The sequence below is a fragment of the Marmota flaviventris genome, chromosome 14, assembly GCF_047511675.1.
Source record: "Marmota flaviventris isolate mMarFla1 chromosome 14, mMarFla1.hap1, whole genome shotgun sequence".
In the NCBI taxonomy this organism is placed as follows: Eukaryota; Metazoa; Chordata; class Mammalia; order Rodentia; family Sciuridae; genus Marmota; species Marmota flaviventris.
In genome coordinates this window covers 61,790,249-61,808,491 of record NC_092511.1, presented here as the reverse complement: position 1 = coordinate 61,808,491, position 18,243 = coordinate 61,790,249, and the positions used below count along the sequence as shown (strand labels likewise).

Below are 18,243 nucleotides of genomic sequence, written 5' to 3'. Positions count from 1 at the left end.
TTAGGAAGCAACTTTCATAGCCATATTTTCATATTAAGGAAAAAAGTTAAAAAGTATATTCTGTTTCTGCACATTGAACAGCAAGGCCTGAACTGCCAGAGAGGTGACAACAACAGACCAGGGGATACCATCATTTGGTAGTCTGATGATGACATCTAAGGATGATAATTAAGATCTGGCACAGTCCCTTCCCTTCAATTCAATAAATTCACTTACTAAATGCATACCAAGTAGACACTGTGCTCAGCCTACACAGGGAACACAAATGTGAATTAGACTCAAGCAAGACTCAGGTCCTAACTTTCAGGAAGTGAAAATCTAGTTATTGACAAATGACTACATGATCAGGTAAATGATCTAAATTGTATTAGAGATAAAAAGAGCCCTGGGAGTTTTACAGAGAACAGAATCAATCTGATTGAAGGGAGAGGAACTGGAAAGACTTCAAGAAAAGCAGGAAGGCAGAAACAGAGAGTAGGTAGAAGACAAATGTTAACAAACCTCTTTAGGAAGGCAGTGCAGGGAATGTCCTGGGAACATGACAGTTCAATTTCCCCAAACTTAGAATACGTAGGAAAGAACAGTAGTGGGAGATAAGCCTGCCAGAAAAATGGGGGTGGATATCAAAAGGTCAGGGCTCAGAGCCCAGCCCTCCTTCCCTTCTTACATTGTACCTGTAAATGGGTTTTTAGCAAAGCTGACTTCTTTAAATGACTACTTGAAAGTCGATTCTGGCCTTCCACAGATTCCTCTAATGATCAAGACATACTCATCAATTTACCCCATTATTATTTTCTTGATTGCCATTAAGGTGACAGGAGGAAAGACTGACCACTATACACAATATTTATCTTGACTAAACTCTTTAAGAATCAGAAATGCTTTCAGGGCAAGCACAATTCAGTAGCCTGTTTTTTTTCTTATTTTTTAAAGTTAGTCACTGAATTGCACATGGTACTTATATTTTAAGATTATTTTTTACAAAAAGCTAATGGTAGTTTCTAACTCACTGACCATTTTAAATCCCTTAAAAGCTGAGGGTTTGACTTTCAAGGATAGCACCAGTTTTTCAAAAAATTGACCTGGCTTCAGGTAAACTGTATGGTTTCAACAAATGCTTCTTTTACAAGACAGCCAGTGTGACAGAACACAGTACGGCAGTCCTTATTAAAGGAAGTTCTGTTATTAGAGCTTGATAAGTGGGATCACAGAGGCACTCCTAGGATGAATCCCCCAGAATGACACTGGGGTAGCAAAAAATGGAAGAAGACAACAGTAAATAGACTCACTACTTTCAGAGTTGCTCAGTGCTCCAGGTTTCAAGGACCTGTCCACCACTGGTGGCTTAGCTGGCCTTGCGGTTGTGTTACAGTCTGAAGGCTGTGTGGATGACACAGGCAAGGTAGGGAACCCATCTAAGGAGGGCTTCTCCAAGTCAGGCACCAGTGGGCCACCTAGGCCAGGGTCCACCTTTCCAAATTCCTGTACAATTTTCAGTCGCTCTTTTTCTAGCTCCTGGTTCCGGATCATTTCCTCAAAGGCATGGAACTGTTCCTGTTCCAGCTGTTGCTGCTTCTGCTGTGCTATCCTCTGTCTTTCCTTTTCCAATTCTTGCTGGATAGCCATATTCCGGGCAAATTCCTCCGCTTTCTTCTTCTACAAAGGGAGGAAAAGACTTAGGCTAACACTTCACACCTTAGAAGAAACTCTTCTCAGGGAAAGGGAGATTTCCAAAATGTACTTCTGTGCTGATCTGATTTTCCAATACAAGATCTATGCTTCCCTTGGTACCTCTATATTAACGGAATACAGTCCCCACCCCTTTCTACCCAAACACCATATACCTGTTTTCAAATACAGTTAAAGTCCCAATCCTTTCAGTTTTAGGTGTAACCAAATGTGAAACAAACCTCCACATTCATCCTCCCTTAATGACTCTACCTATTTTCTTCTGTACTGAAATTTTGATGTTCCTAATTATCTGTACCCAATAACTTATATCATGTACAGTTCTGTTCTTTAACTGTGCCATGTAAATATCCTAAGTAAGGCTATAAAATAGAATCAAATCCAAACTTATACCTGCTATATCAGGGGTCTCCACTGAATTTCGACCCAAATGAAGTTTTTCTGGTGATCAGTTCCACATAGAGTAACAATTAAAACTAATAAGAAATAATAAGTAAGCCAGGTTCAGTGGCGCATGCCTGTAATCCCAGCAGCTCAGGAAGCTGAGACAGGAGGGTTGCGAGTTCAAAGCCAGCCTCAATAATGGCGAGGTGCTAAGGAACTCAGTGAGACCCTGTCTCTAAATAAAATACAAAAGAGGGCTGGGGATGTGGCTCAGTGGTCGAGTGTCCCTGAGTACAATGTCCAGTACCAAATAAAAAAGAAAAAAGAAATAATAAGTAATAACCTCCTTCATTAAAGTTTTAAGTTACTCAGTGCCTTAGAAATACATACCTCATAGTTGTTCAAACCTCTGCTAATTTTTAACACTAGAGTCCAGAACAGAGCCTGGCAGACAACTACACAATAACATGGAAATGCTTGCAGTATGTATTCACATCTGAAATGACATCACTGTAGATCCCTGGCATTTCCCCAGAGGTTGAACTTTTTTTTTCTTTTTTGTGCTGGGGTTGGAACCCAGGGGTACTCCACCACTGAGCTACATCCCCATCCCTTTTTATTTTGAGACAGGGTCTGCTAGGTTGCCAAGGTTGGCCTCCAACTTGAAATCTTCCTGCCTCACCTCCTGAGTAGCTGGGATTAATTCTTAACAGGAATCATTTGAAGGCAGCTTGAATAATCAATGATTACAAACAGCTTTATGTTTAACCAAAGGTGAATCAAACCTCCAAATTCTATCTTTAAAACCTGTTTTGGTAAGAGTTTTCATTGTTTTTGATATTTGTGCCCGAGATATAGCAGACAGGCAATAGATTTTAATATCCCTCAAGTTATCCTCTTGGAAAAATAAACTAAATCTATGCTAGAATACTCTGTCTAATCATTTCTTTTTTGTTACTGACCTTTGCACCCCCAAAATGAACTATCACATTAAAATCATAATATCAGGGTATAGCCTAAGGAACCAAAATAATTTTCTTTTCTTTTTCTATACATTTATATACTGACCTTTTCTTCATTATACTGTGCATATTCTTTGGTATATCGTTTTAACAGCTCTGCCTTCAGCTCTTCTGCTTTGGGAAATGCAATCTCCTTTAATTTCTGAGATATAAAACAGAAACTAAGAATTAGAACAATTCTAATGCCAGCCAATAAGTAGAGAAAAAGATTTAGGTCAAACTTATGTGGCAACAATGTTCAAAAAAGTGATTTAAATACCTGCTAATATATCATACCTTCTACCTCATAACTGTTGTGATGAGATGGCCTTAGCACCTATCAGCCGGGTTTGATGCTAAGATGCAGAGACTACTACTTTTGTCTTAAAGTTAGTCTGTGCTGCTTTGAAGTTTTTTGATGGGCAACTATGAAAATGAAGACTCACCTTTACTGTATCTTTCTTTTCAGGAATGACAGCCGATTTATAATCTCGATGCTTAGGTAGTTTCTCAATAAAGAGCCTAAGGAAACAGATCAGAATTATCATGATTCAAGAATAATTTCCAAATATCCATAAGTCCCCAAAGTAATGCATCTCCTCTAACTTGCAGACACTGAATGAGAAGTTTCCAAAGGCACAGGGCATAGAGAACAGGCATACGTACCCAGACAAGGTAAGTGCCCTACCCATCTCCATGCTTGGAAAGCACAAAAAGCCTTTCCCTCTTCTTTCAAACCAGGCATGGGCAGCAAGCATCAGATTCTGTTACAATTTAGGTATTAGGTGTCCCCCAAAAGCTCATGTGTGAGTCAATATAAGAAGGTTCAGTGGTGAAATGATTATGAGTGTTGTAACCTAATCAGTGAATTAATTCACTTATATGAAGTAAGTGGATGATAACTACAGGAGGTAGGGTGTGCTGGAGGAAATAGGTTACTTGAAGCATGTCTTGGGGTTTATATTTTGTCCTGGTGAGTGGAGATCTCTACTTTCTTGATGCCATGTCCTGAATTGCTTCCTCTATCACACCCTTCTGCCATGATGTTCTGCCTCAACTTGGGTGCAAAGCTATGGAATTGGCTGACCATGGACTGACCCTCTGAAACTGTGAGCCAAAATAAACTTTTCTCCTCTAAATTCTTGTTAAGTCTTTTGGTCACAGTGATGAAAAAGATAACTAAATCAGACTCCTATAACACAAAGGATGGCAAAAAAACCGAAACAAAAACCAAAATTTTTGGTTTTCAAATCAAACCAAACAAAGCCTATCCTGTACCCAAAAAAGTACCTCCAAAGAAACAGATCCTTTTCATGTTGTGACATGTCAAGACTTTCAAAGCAAAGGACCTTTGTCACAAAACATTCTTCAGAGGACAAAAGTTTGGCAGTCATGAGCAGAAAGTTAAGAGAAAACCATGTTCATTACTATTCTTTTTTGGTCATCTTTTTAAATTGATTTTTAAAAATAAATGACAGCGGAATGCATTACAATTCTTATTACACATATGCAGCACAATTTTTCATATCTCTGGTTATATATAAAGTATATTCACACCAATTTGGGTCTTCATATATGTACTTTGGATAATGATGTCCATCACATTCCACCATCCTTTTTAACCCACTGCCCCCTCCCTTCCCCTCCAACACCTCTGCCCTATCTGGAGTTCGTCTATTCCTCCCATGCTCCCCTTCTCTATCCCACTATGAATCAGCCTCCTTATATCAGAGAAAACATTCAGCATTTGAGTTTTTGGGATTGGCTAACTTCACTTAGCATTATCTTCTCCAATGCCATCCATTTACCTGCAAATGCCATGATTTTATTCTCTTTTATTGCTGAGTAATATTCCATTGTGTATATATGCCACATTTTTTTTTTATCCATTCATTTACTGAAGGGCATCTAGGTTGGTTCCACAGTTAAGTTATTGTGAATTGTGCTGCTATAAACATTGATGTGGCTGTGTCCCTGTAGTATGCTGTTTTAAGTCCTTTGAGTATAGACAGAAGAGAGGGATAGCTGGGTCAAATGGTGGTTCCATTCCCAGTTTTCCAAGGAATCTTCATACTGCTTTTCATATTGGCTGCACCAATTTGCAGTCCCACCAGCAATGTATGAGTGTACCTTTTCCCCCACATCCTTGCCAATACTTATTGTTGTTTGTCTTCATTCATAATAGCTGCCATTCTGACTGGAGTGAGTTGTGACATTTAACTCTGACATTTTTTCTTTGGAATTCATATTCCTTCAAAGAATGTTCTTTTACATCATACTAAGCATGAAAATGCTTAGATAATATATGTGTTATGCATATACTATACATATAGCATGCATTGTGATCTTTGATTAAGTGGTTAGATAAACATCAGTTCTACATGTTCTCTTTTAGTTATTTTGTTGGCTAGAAAGCTCAGTGGGGAACATAAATTGAATCAATTCACAGAGATTCATGGTATCTATTTTGGGACAGTGAAAACAATTAGAAGTCCAGCAACTTGTCACAGCAAGAAAGTGGCAGACTCAGAATTTGAACTATTCCATATTGCCTCCATAAGGCTCTTGGAGTATCTGGAACAAACATGTCATAATAGAATAAGGATGTGATATGTATAAACTGAGATCCCAAACAAATAATTCAAGGGTGGCTTGTCCATGGCTCTAAATACTATACTGCAGTTGAGATAAACTTTTTCAACCTTCTGCCCATGGAATAGGAGTACATGGAGGAAGAAGCCTCAGTAAGAAGACCACATCTAAACAAACCCTTTGTAGATAAGTCTTCCTCCTTCAGTTCTCTTCAGTTCTATATCAGACACATGAAAATTTCATTTTAATACAACTTGACCAGACTCCTCACACAAGGATGAATTCTAAAATCATAATGGCTCTAAAAATCTTATACACACACACACACACACACACACACACACACACACACACACGGCAGGTTTCTGGAAGATTCATTTGTTCAAACTGCAAGATGCTAAAGATTTGGTAAATAACACTAGTTCTTATATTCTAGAGATTTATAATTCAGTAGATCTCCCACCTTGACCCCAAAGACCAAGGTACATATTTACTACCTTCAGACAGCTGAATCTGCTTGGGAATCTGCTTGAGATTGAGGCCATGAATAACCATGAAAGCACCATGTCATAGAAATAACATACTTTGTGCTACCATTACAGAACTAGATGTAAACTTCTTGAGGCCAGAGATTTCTGTCTTTCATATTTTTTTTTGTAAAAATCTTCTAAAACCAGCCCAGTGCCTTGGGTAAAGGGATACTCAATAAAGATGAATGAAAGTGTTTTATAACCTCTGGATTAATTGAGTGAAAACATTTAGAAGTATACATAGTATGCTACTTTATGTGTAAGAGTGGTAGATATTTTATGTATGTAGGTATTTATTTTGTAAGTTTGTAAAGAAACAGAAAATATGTTTGGAAGGCAGGGGAAACAGAGTAGATGAGATCAGAGTGGGTATGAAACTTTTCACATATCCCTTTTTATATCAGTTTGACTTTAACCATGTAAATGGAAGCAAGTTTTGTAAGATAAAACTTCCAGGCTTGCATGTGAATATCTTTCCCTTGTTTCAGTCACTGTAGTCAACTTTCTGGATGGGGACATATGGGCAAAAATGCCTATAGAATGGACAACATATCCCATTACAATTACTTGACGTAACAGAGCTTAACAGACAGGTGGACAGGCTCTGGAGCCACTCTGCCTGGGTTCAGATCCTTGCCTCATCATGTACTAGATGTATGAACTTAGGTAAGTCACTTACTCTCATCATCTCTCAGTTTCTTTATACATATAAATTATAGACATGAAGATAAACTAGAAATCCCTAATAGGGTTGCTATGACATAAAGAGATAATAAAAATAAGGGGTTGGGGGTGTAGGTCACGGAGTAGAGCATTTGCCTAGCATGTGAAAGGCCCTGGGTACAATTCCCAGTACAAAACAAAACCTATATATACAACACATAACAATCAACAACCACAACAAAGAGAAAATAAAAGTGCTGCCAAGCATAGTGCCTAGCATGAAGCATAAAAACTCACTGGATATGTGCTTATATGATTATTTTTTAGGGAAAAAAACAAAAATATGAACAAGAATGAGCATGAAGATGTGCACACCAGAGTTAGAAACTTTCCAGGCATAAAGTGGTGGCCCAGATGTATACTGTTCTCTGGGGTTATGTCTGGTTGCAGCCTAGAGAGAGGAAATGTACTAAAGCAAACAATGATACACTAGCAAAAAACACAGGCAGAACAAACTAAAAGAATCATGGAAAAATAAGAGACAAATGTAAAAGTAAATATAGAAGGTGAATAAATATGTGAAATGGTGCCCAGCTTCACTCATAATGAAAGAAATTAAATTAAGATATCATTTTTATTCTTCAGATTGGCAAAGCCTTAACAGTTGGTTATACCTGGTATAGGTAGGTGTGTAGGGAAATGGGTGTTCTAATACCTTGTTAGCAGGATTGTAAATTGATATATTTTTTTTTCCTTAGGGGAGGAAAAAGATGGGAGACAATTATTCAAAATTTAAAATGTGAGTAAACAATTCCACCCCCAGGAACTTATTCTAGAGATCATGATACAGTAGTACAAAGATATACATATAAAACTATTCAATTGAATTGTTCAGAAAAGTAGGGAAAACAAAATTGAAAGAAAATGTCCATCAATAGGGGCAGTTTAAAAACTAAAGTATACCCAAATATGAAAACAATGTAATAATTTACTCATCCATTAAAAAATATTTACAGAGCATCAACTATAGGGTCAAACATTATTCTAAAAGCAGTGAATGACCCAGAAAGAAATTTCTTTCCACCAGGCACAGTGGCATATGCCTATAATTCCAGCAACTAGGGAGGCTGAGGCAGGAGGATTGCAAGTTTGAGGCCAGTCTCAGCAACTTAGTGAGGCCCTAAGCAATTTAGTGAGACCCAGTCTCAAAATAAAAAAGCAAAAAGGACTGAGGATGTAGCTCAGTGGTAAAGTGCGCCTGGGTTAAATATCCAGTACCAAAAAAAATTTTTTTTCCAGAATAGTATGTACATTACGGTAGGGGAACGGTCAATATAATAAACAAAGTAGTTTAGAGAATCAGCATTAGAAAGGTCATTATTAATAGGAAAGAGGAAGGGCTGGGTATGTAGCTTAGTGATAGAGTGCTTGACTAGCATGCAGTGTAGAGCTCTGGTTGGATCCCCCAGTACTAAAAAAAAGGAAAGAGGAACAGAGAGTAATAAGGGAGAGGTGAAATTTTATTTATTTATTTGTTTGTTTGTTTATTTATTTATTATATTTTTATTTTGTTTATTTATTTATTTTTATGTGGTGCTGAGGATTGAACCCAGGGTCTCACACGTGAGAGGTGAGCGCTCTACTGCTGAGTCCCAGCCCCCAGCTCGAGAGGTGAAATTTTAGATAGAGCAGGTAAGGAAGGCCTCAATAAGAAGGTGGCATTTGAGTAAGGACTGGAAGAGGATAAGCCATGAAGAGATCTGGAATGAGACTCATGGAAGAAGAACTAGTTCTGAACTAGATGGTTTAGTATGTCCTCATAAGGAAAAATGCTACTGTTAAAAAAGCAAATTGTAGATAAGAACACAGAATGTGATCCTATTCATGCCCCAAGGTAAAAGGATATACACGAGAGCCTCTTTGTGCTTGAACATGGATAAACATTGTCGTGTGTAAGAGACATCACAGTGGTCACCTCTGGTGAATGGGACTTCTCTTTTCATTTTAGTATCTCACTTGTAGCATTTGAAAACAATTTTTATCATGAACAAATGTTAATTTTGTATGAAAACAACTAATTTAAAAAGTCAGTTGGGGTTGTGGTTCAGTGGTAGAGCACTGACCTAGCATGTGAGAGGCACTGAGTTTGATCCTCAGCCCCACATAAAAATAAATAAAGGTATTGTGTCTATCTACAACTAAAAACAAAAATTTTTTTAAAAAAATCAAACAGAAGTTCTATAACATAAATGTATTAAGAACCCTCATCTTGTTTTTTCCTTTTTTCTTCTTTAAATTTTCATTTCTTCCATTCTTAAAAGTTATTCAGTGAAGTAAGCAGTAGCATAGATGAACCCTTCTTCAGTCTATAAACCCCAATCCCAGTAAACGTTTTCAACACAGTTCATATTCTGAAAGAGGATTTGCATTAAAGGAGCAGAGCAGACAAGAACTGCGTGAATACTCTCAGTCCTATCTGTATAGCCTAGTCGATGACCATAAAAAGCTGTGAAAGAATCCACAGCCTGGTTTATTGTCTGTGCTCATCATGAAAATATGTACTGATTTAATATGCTGAAGATCTTTCTTCTATGCTGGGGTCTGCAAAAGGCAAAGCATTCCTACGCAGAGAAACTACGGAGCAGGAAAATATGTCTGAGATCATTAAGATGCCTGAACTGCTCCAGGAAAAATGGCAGAAATGCCTTTTAAATCCTGAAAGTATCCACAAAAGGTCTACAACAATGATTCTCAATAGTGGGGGAGGCAGAGGAATGGTAAGGTAGATTCCTTCCCTACTCTCTCATCTCTTCTCAGTTGTAGTAACTAGAAAAGTGAGACGCTGTTGCTGGAATATACTAAGTAAATCAAGAAAGAAAAATAGAATCACCGAGCTAGAACATCTTTGCAACTCTGCACTTGTCATTTCACAGAATCAGAATCAGGGTCTTGAAAGCAGCTGCAAGAAAATGGAGGTTACTACACTTATTGCTTCCACCAAATCAACCCAATGAAGTCCCACATTAAACCCCAAATCCAACAAATCAAGTCAATGAATTACCAAATTCCACCCTGCCACCTCTCCTCCAGACCTAGTTCATTATATTAAATAGTCTTATAAGTGGAACCCCTTATGTAGGGTCAGACTCCCTACATAAGTCTCACTGTTAACACTGATAATTTGTGTTACCAAAGTAACACCAGGTCACATTCAAAACCACTCTTAAACTTGCCTTTTGAGGAATTCACTGCTACATTAAATTCTCTTCTGGACCATCAATCACCCTCTCCTTCACCACTGCATCCTTTACTGATGGAAAAAAAAATACTCTAGAATCTCCCATCTTAAAACACACACATACATATTCACATATTCCTTGTCTCCCTTCAGAGACTTCCCCTTTTTCTGTTTTCCTTCCTATCCAAACTTCCCCAAAGAGTTGTCTGCACCAGGGCTTGGCAAAGTACAGTTAGTGGGCCAAATCCAGTTAACCATCTGTTTTTGTAAATAAAATATCAATGGAAGCAGCTACATTTATTTGTTTAAGTTATTACCTATGGCTGCTTTCATATTACAAAGCAGAGGTTGTGACAGAGATTAAATGGCTCCACCAAGTTCCAAATTTTTACGATCTGACCCTTTAAAAAAATATTTTTAGTTATAGATGTGGACACAATACCTTTATTTTATTTCTTTATCTTTATGTGGCACTGAGGATTGAACTCAGTTCCTCAGACGTGCAAGGAAAGTGCTCTACTAACTGAGCTACAACCCCAGCCCTACTATCTGACCCTTTTAAGAAAAAGTTTGCTAACTTCTAGTGTATACTCACTACCTCCACTTTCTTATCCTCCATTCACCTTTCCCCTCACTCTACTCTAGTGTCTCCTTAATCCTGTTACCAGAAAGGCCATACTTCTGTACTCATTCACCTAATATTCTCCTTCAAATAATGAACTCTTTAGGATCCCATGATAGGATCCCACTCCTTCCTGGATTTCTTTCTGCCTCTCAAACTTTTCTTCAAAATCTCCTCTGTTGGCTCTCCCACCAACAACCAACCTCATGCTTCTGTCCTAGGATCCTTCTCTTCTTATCAAAAATTTTTGATCCTTCTATGTGTCATGGATCCTTCTGGCATCTAATAAAACCTATGGACCCCTTCACAGAATGATATTTGTAAGGTATAAAGTGCAAAAAAGTACAAAAGAATACAATTGTCAAAACACAAAAGAAAAGTGATATGTGCTGCTTTATTAATGTAGTTATTATATTACATAACAGGATCAAGTCATGGGTTTAATAATTCTGTACCATGATTCTGAAATTGAGGTAAATTTAGATGCTATTCTATATCAGAATAACTGTAAAGTGACATGAAAATATCTTGATTTCTATTGGTGACAAGGTTATAAATATTTTCAATATGACTACATTCAAAATGGAAAGAAATGCTCAATTTCAGTCAATGGCTGAAAAATCAAGAACCATTTTCCTCATCCAACTTCATGAATCCCCTGAATTCTATCCATGAATCCCTGAGAGGTTCCTGGACCCTGGGTTAAGAACCTCTACACTAGAAGGTCTCACCCATTCTAATGACTTCAGAAGCATCTGCATATTGAGGTCACCCTTATTTATATTTCCAGCCCAGATCTCTCAGACTGTACATTCAACCTCCTATTGACATTTCTACATGAACATCTCATAGGCATCCCAAATTTAACATGTCAAAAAAACCCATACCTGAACTCTTAGATCTCATCCCAACCTAATCCCTTCCCCTGCCTTTTCTTTTCTTTTCTTCTTGGTACAGAGAGATTGATCCAAGGGTACTACCCCTGAACTACATCTCCATTTTATTTATAAATACTATTTATTTATATATTTTGAAGACAGGGTCTCAGTAAATTGTTAAGGCTGGCCTCAAACTTAGAGTCCTCCTGTTTCAGCCTCCTGAGTAGCTAGTTTTACAAGTGACACAGCACCTCAACTCTTTTTGATACACTCAGGAAACAGACTACCAAGCTGCTCAAGGCATAAACCTAAGGTCAACCTTGTAATCATCTTTTTTTGTTTTTTTGAGTATAAGTAAATCCCCTGGAATCTACCTCCGTTTACCAAATCCATCTGCCTCTTCCCATGCTTCCATGCCACAATACTCCAAACCACTAGCTTTTTCCTCAATTGCTGAAAGAGTATCCTAGCTGGTTTTCCTGCCTTCTCTGAGTACCCCTCCACCATTTACCACACAATAGCTAAAACTCATATTTTAAAAATACAAGTTTAGGACACAATCTCACTTAAATTTTCAATGGCTTTCTGTTGTTCTCAGGATAAAAAGCAAACTCCTTACTATGGCCTATAAAGTCCTGCAGGATACAGCCTGCTTGTCTCTCCAACTCACCTGCAATCTTTCTCCCTCTTCACTTGCCACACTCCAAATACAATGATCATTCAGTCCTCAGAACACACAAAGGTCTTTCCTACTAAGACTTTCTGAACACAATTACCTCTGTTTTAAATGCTCTGGAATCCTATGCTCCTGGAATGACTAACTTGATTGCATCCTTCAAGTCTCAGTTTAAAGCTCACCTTGTCAGAGAGACCTTACCCTGAACATATTTAATTAGATACCGTGGTTATTCTGTCACAGCACTCTGTTTCCTTCACAGGATCTTATTTTGTAACTATATATATGTGCTTATCTATTTGCTGTCTTCTCCCATACCTATAAAAGAATATCAATAAAGCCATTTTACTCCTTATGGTGTCCAGGATATGGTGCAGTACCAAGTAGACTATAGGCATACTCTATATATTTGCAGAATAAGTAAGGTCCTTGCTCTGAAAGCACTCTCTATATAGGGCAGTAGGACCCAGAAGACCTTTCAGAGCATATATGGTAGAGTAATTCTGTGATTCTACTGAACTTTTTCAATTAGTGATTCTCTAAAGAAATTGTGCCCCTGGGTTTCATTTTGAGAAAACAATCTACAAGATAACTGGAAATAGACAAGAATAGTATTTCTTCCAGCAGTCAAGTATGAAAAGAGGAGAGTCACCACCCAAACTTCTCAGGAAAATAAGTACTGTGTCTAGGAATGAAGAATTCCTACTAGCAAAGGGAAGCAGAGTGTAATGATAACTTTATGAAACTTTATTAACACTAAGACCACATGAGAGGGTATGATAGCATTACTCTGAGGAAATGGGCAATACTTCTGTCTTAGACAACAGCAATCCCTTTTCTCCACTCTAAAATTATGAGTCCTAGGCAGTCCCCTGGCCACATACTTTTCTTCAGAGCATTTGTTCTCAACCAGGATAATTTTGTATTATGTAATGTCTAGAAGACTTTTTTGGCTATCACAGCTTGGAGGCAGGTGTTGCTACTGGCACCTAAAGGGTAGAGAACAGGGATGCTGCTAGAGAGCAGCACAGGACAGCCCATAACAAAGAATTATTCACTTCCAAGGTCAGAAATCTTGCTTAAGATGAGTATGTAATCAAAAAATTAATGTGACATAATTGATACACATAGATCTCTTTGGGAGGACATATAAGGAACTAATTAGAGCGACTTTCTCTGGGGAGAGGAACTGAAGATTGGAAGGAAAAACGAAATGGTTAAGGAGATTTACTTTTTAAATAAATATATATACATACATATATTCTTTTTGACATCTGAGTTCTATATCATAGGTATATGTTATCTTTTCAAAAAACAATAACCAAAAAATATAGTGGCTCATGACAATGATCTCAAAAGAGTAGCTTCAACTGACAAAATATTACTATATGGAAAACAAAAAACTTATGTTATAGAGTGAATCCTAAATTGGGAATTACAAAACATAGGTTTTGTCACTCTAACCTGGGGAACACAGATATATCACTAAACTCTGATTACCTCCTATGTAGAATGGGAGGATGATGTCCTCTACTCAGTGCTCACTGAACTATGAAGACCAAAGTGAAATTATGTAGGTGAAATGACCTATGAAGTACAGAGAGATGTACAGATTCATGTAGTTATTTTTAAAGGTCCTGTTATTATGAAAGAACAAGACTCGAAATGATCAATAAGACCTTCAATAACATTATCCCCTTTATAAATTACATGTCACTTCTTTGTCACTGGGGCTTTAGAAGTTGTTCCCTGTCAGTAGTACTGAAATCTTCTATCCATACTGCCTACCCAAAGATGATAAACAACTCAAGGGAAAGGTCTTATTATGATGAGCCATGCAAATTGTAGGTGGTTGATAATTATTTGAAGATTTTCAGGATTGTGATCAGGTTAAGAAGAACAACTTCTTCCTATATTACTCAATTTGCTACAAAATAAGTAGAGGCAAAGAATTTTGGGTCTGCTAGACCCTAACAATAATCCCATTATCAGCTGCTTTAAGAGAAAAAGAACAGTAAAAACATTCATCAACACATAACACATCTAGTTTAACTACCAAATCTTTTGTCTAACAGCTGGGCCATGTAGGCATAGCCTGAAGGACTAAGTTTCTTACTCATGAAATCACTGAGTCATGAAAACAACACCTTCAATACTCATGTCTTTGAATGGCAAAGACAAGCAATATGTAGGAGCTGGTAGCAAAAAATGATTAATACTGATGATGCTATAAAGTTCTCTCATTTTAGCAATTGTGAACAGAAAAAGTGAGTACAAGGGCAGAATAAGTGAGGCATCAGTCACCAGAAAAGAAAAAGGAAACTGTAGGTGTCTTACGTGATGTACTTGTTATAGAGGATGAAGGCATGTTCGATGTTGCCTTCCTCACAGTAAATGGATGCCATTCGGATCATCTCAACTCCAGAGCGGAAGTATCGACGAGGTGGAATGTCTTCATTCACCTCCACAGTACTTCCCAACTGGGACAGAGCCCTCACCCGGTCTTCGGGTGGGAGGCTCACATCTCCATGGTCAGACATCAGGACCAAGATGTTCTGAAACAGAAAAGTGAAAACAGATGGCATCAAAAACAAGGCCCCCATCATGCCAGAACAGTCCACAAAGTGTGTTTACCTCACAAACCTCTACTTTAAGAAAACATATAAAGAAAAAAATATACTGTGGTTTTGATCAAATAAAGTCTCTCTCCTACAAGAAGGCAGAAACCCTCCAGGAAGCTCAAATCATGATGAGAAGATTGGCAGATTCAAAAATCCTTGTGCCACAACTAGGCATTATGATGAATATAACAAGAACAGGCCAAGGGGGTTCAGTTCTACCTTTCACGTCAGTCATTCCCTGTTATTAGGTAGTCCTGCCTAGAGCATCATAAAAGTAGGTACAGTACCTTGTATTTCTTCCATCATTTCTCCTTCCAGCTACCTACTTGCATTTACCCCAGTACCTGAAAGAGCACATTCAGTGAACTTTCAGGAGGATTGTTAAGTGACTTCATGTATGGTCATTTTAATTTACGGAGTATCTGACATTTTCTCTGCTATACTTTTTCATATTTGTGTACAAACTTAGGGAAACTTGTTTGAGGATGAATGTTCATAATTATAATTCTGCTCACTAAACCACTATTCCTTTCAGTATAAAACATGGTGCCTCATTTTCATGGCAAGGTATTTACTTTTTTTTTTGCACTGGGGATTGAACCCAGGGGTGCTTTACCACTGAGCAACGTCCCCAGTCTTTTTAGTTTTTGTTTTGAGACAGGGTCTCACTAAGATGCTTTGGACCTTGCTAAATTGTAGAGGCTGGCCTTAAACTTGTGATCCTCCTGTCTGAGCCTCCTGAGTCCTTGGGATTACAAGCAACATGCCCAGCTGAATTTTACTTCCCCCCCCCAACTAGAGAAATATCACCCTTAGTTCTAATTATAAGTGGAACCCATTCTTATTTATTCTGCCATTAATTGTTATGACCACATATCCCAGTCATCAAATGCTATTTTTTCAAGGTGGGGGGAGACTGGGATTATAGGCATGTGCCATCATGTCAGCTTGATATTTGGATCTTAAGACAACAATTTATTCATCTTCAAAAACTAAGCATTCTTTTAATAACAAAAGGGCACAAAGGTATTTTAGTAATGTGGAGAAACATGGTTCCCAGTCTGGAAGTTTTCCTTCCCTGTGTCCCAAACTCCAATAATTCTACAATCTTTCCAGGTATTATTGCTGTTAGACTCTAGATTTCCTTGAGAGTATTTTCCATAATCTCCAAAAGTAAACTGGGTATTTGATATGCATTGAATTGTAGTATACCCTAAGCAACATGCCCTAGAATGTCCAAGCTATACAATTCATCTTGTAATTCACAGCCAGTGTCAACTGTCTCTTGTTTTTTCCATAATTGTATCTTACTCCTCCTGATTGTAATGCACCCAGGAACCTGCACATTTCTGCTTCATTTGTCTGGGCAGTTTTTCTGTTTTCTACGCCAACCCTTCCCTCAGAGTTTGTCATCTCCAGGCCAATTCTATTTCGAGGTTTCCTTAATATTCAGGTCACATTTCCCTCATTAAACGTCCCCTCTAAAACCCTTCATGACCATGAAACCCTGGGGAACTGCTAGTAATGCCAAAGCACTGCATCTCCCACAAAGCCTCTTGCAAATCTAAAACCTCCCCAAGTTGCTTCATCGGTAAACTCAGTATCCAGTCTATCAGAGCTAACGGAAACAGGATGCTCACTGCATCTCAGTACCTCTACGAGGAGGTAATTGTGGGTGAGGTAAGGACCCCTCCCCTGCCGAGGCCACCAAGCGGCACTGGCCAGCAAGGGTTGAGCAACACTTCATAGAGGAAATATAGCATCCACAAATAAGGGGGGAGGTGGCGGGAAAAACCGGAGGGAGAAATTACGGAGGCAGCGAAAGGAAGTAGCAGGAATGAGCAGAGGGGGCGTTTACAGTAGAGAGGGATGCATCCACAACTGCTTGGGGTGCCCTTCTTGAAGGCACTCAAGCCCAATTGCCATTCCCAGGCAAAATCATCCAAGGTTGACGGGTCTTTCAAATGTAGTCGACAGGAAAGCGCTGGGCCTTGCTGGTCAGGCGCCAGCACGCGGGGACCGGAGCCTTCAGTGGCCTCGCGCGACGCGGGCCGGGCAGAGGACACGAGGAAGGAGAAGGCTTCAGGGCCCACACTCACGGCGGCCGCTCCTTTCAGAGTTCGACAATGCTCAGAGAGCCTACCCACCACATCCAGGACCCTTCCCCACCTTTCCTCCAGGATGACACCCGGCGCTTCCGGAAACGTCACATCCGGCGTCACGCCCACTAGGGGCCGGTCAGGCAATTATACTCCTAAGGACTTAGGACCGGAGGTGGGAAGTTGGTGGGTGGGGCTATAACGTCACTGCGTAAAATCTGACCTATGAGGAGCGAGATCCATCTTGGTAAAGGAAAATAAACCCGGAAGAAAGCGGACCCAAGTTAAAGAGACCTATGGCCAAGCTGACTCTTGTTTTTAAAATCATTTTGGTTTTGAGTAGGGGTTTCCCAACAGATAGTCCCTCCGATACACTCACATAAACCTCATATTCAAGGAGGGATTGCTGATTCAAGAAACACTGCAGACTTGCTAAATTGACCAGGGATTGAAACCCAGGACGGGAAAATTTTTGAATTTATTTTTCAGTTTTTTTGTGTTATTTTCTGCGCGAGATTTGTCGCCTGAGATATTAGGAAATAAATTTTGTTGCTCGAAAGAGAAAGTAGGACTACGTAAGAATACCTATAAAATGTGTTGAAAGTGTTTAATCTCTAAAAGTTATGGTGCAAAAGCAATGAGTTCGCAAAGACCTGTATGATAAAATATCTGTGTCTGAAAACAGGACAAGCTGGTTAAATATTCAAGTGCAAATAGAGAGGCAAATTCTGCATGTAGGTATGCATATACACCTTCTTTCCAAAAAGTTCTGCAGGCTTGCTACCCATTCTGTCTTATGGGACTTTATATATCACCAGTCTGAAAATTTATGCTTTGGTTTTAGAGTTTTACTCTCTAGGGACATTTTCTTAAAATTTATTTGGGAGCTCCCTGGGAGCTTGTTAACCTCTTTGTCACAACCTCTTTAAGCTTAAAGACCCAGCTCAGGTGTTACCATCTCCAGATGTCTTCTTTCTGCCAAACCTCGTTGTGGTGTATCTCTTGGGATTTCTTAAGGTGGCTGTGTGGTCATTGAGTTTTATTTTCCCTATATTTTATTTTTATGTGGCGCTGAGGATTGAACCCAGTGCCTCACACATGCCAGGCGAGTGCTCTACCTCTGATCCACAACTCCAGCCCTGGTCATTGACTTTTAAGACTACTGAAAACACATTGTAGGTCATCCTTCCACCCCCAATAAACATTAACATACATGCCAATGCTAGGGTTCACTATTTAACTCATGGATC

At 38.8% G+C, this 18,243-nt stretch overlaps 1 protein-coding gene across 2 annotated transcripts in view; it reads right to left on the bottom strand.

Annotated features, from left to right (window-relative positions):
* Positions 1 to 17,123, bottom strand: part of Stambp (STAM binding protein) — a 30,834-nt gene extending 13,711 nt beyond the window's left edge. Inside the window, exons 1-5 of one of the 2 annotated variants that reach the window (XM_027943817.2) lie at positions 17,064 to 17,123; positions 14,611 to 14,828; positions 3,521 to 3,596; positions 3,142 to 3,237; positions 1,290 to 1,656 (exon numbers count right to left, since the gene is read on the bottom strand). In XM_027943817.2, coding sequence (XP_027799618.1) covers positions 1,290 to 1,656; positions 3,142 to 3,237; positions 3,521 to 3,596; positions 14,611 to 14,813 — 742 coding nt within the window. In that variant the 5' untranslated portion in view covers positions 14,814 to 14,828; positions 17,064 to 17,123. The other variant, XM_027943818.2, reaches the window with a different exon arrangement.
* Between the last annotated feature and the right edge of the window lie 1,120 nt (positions 17,124 to 18,243).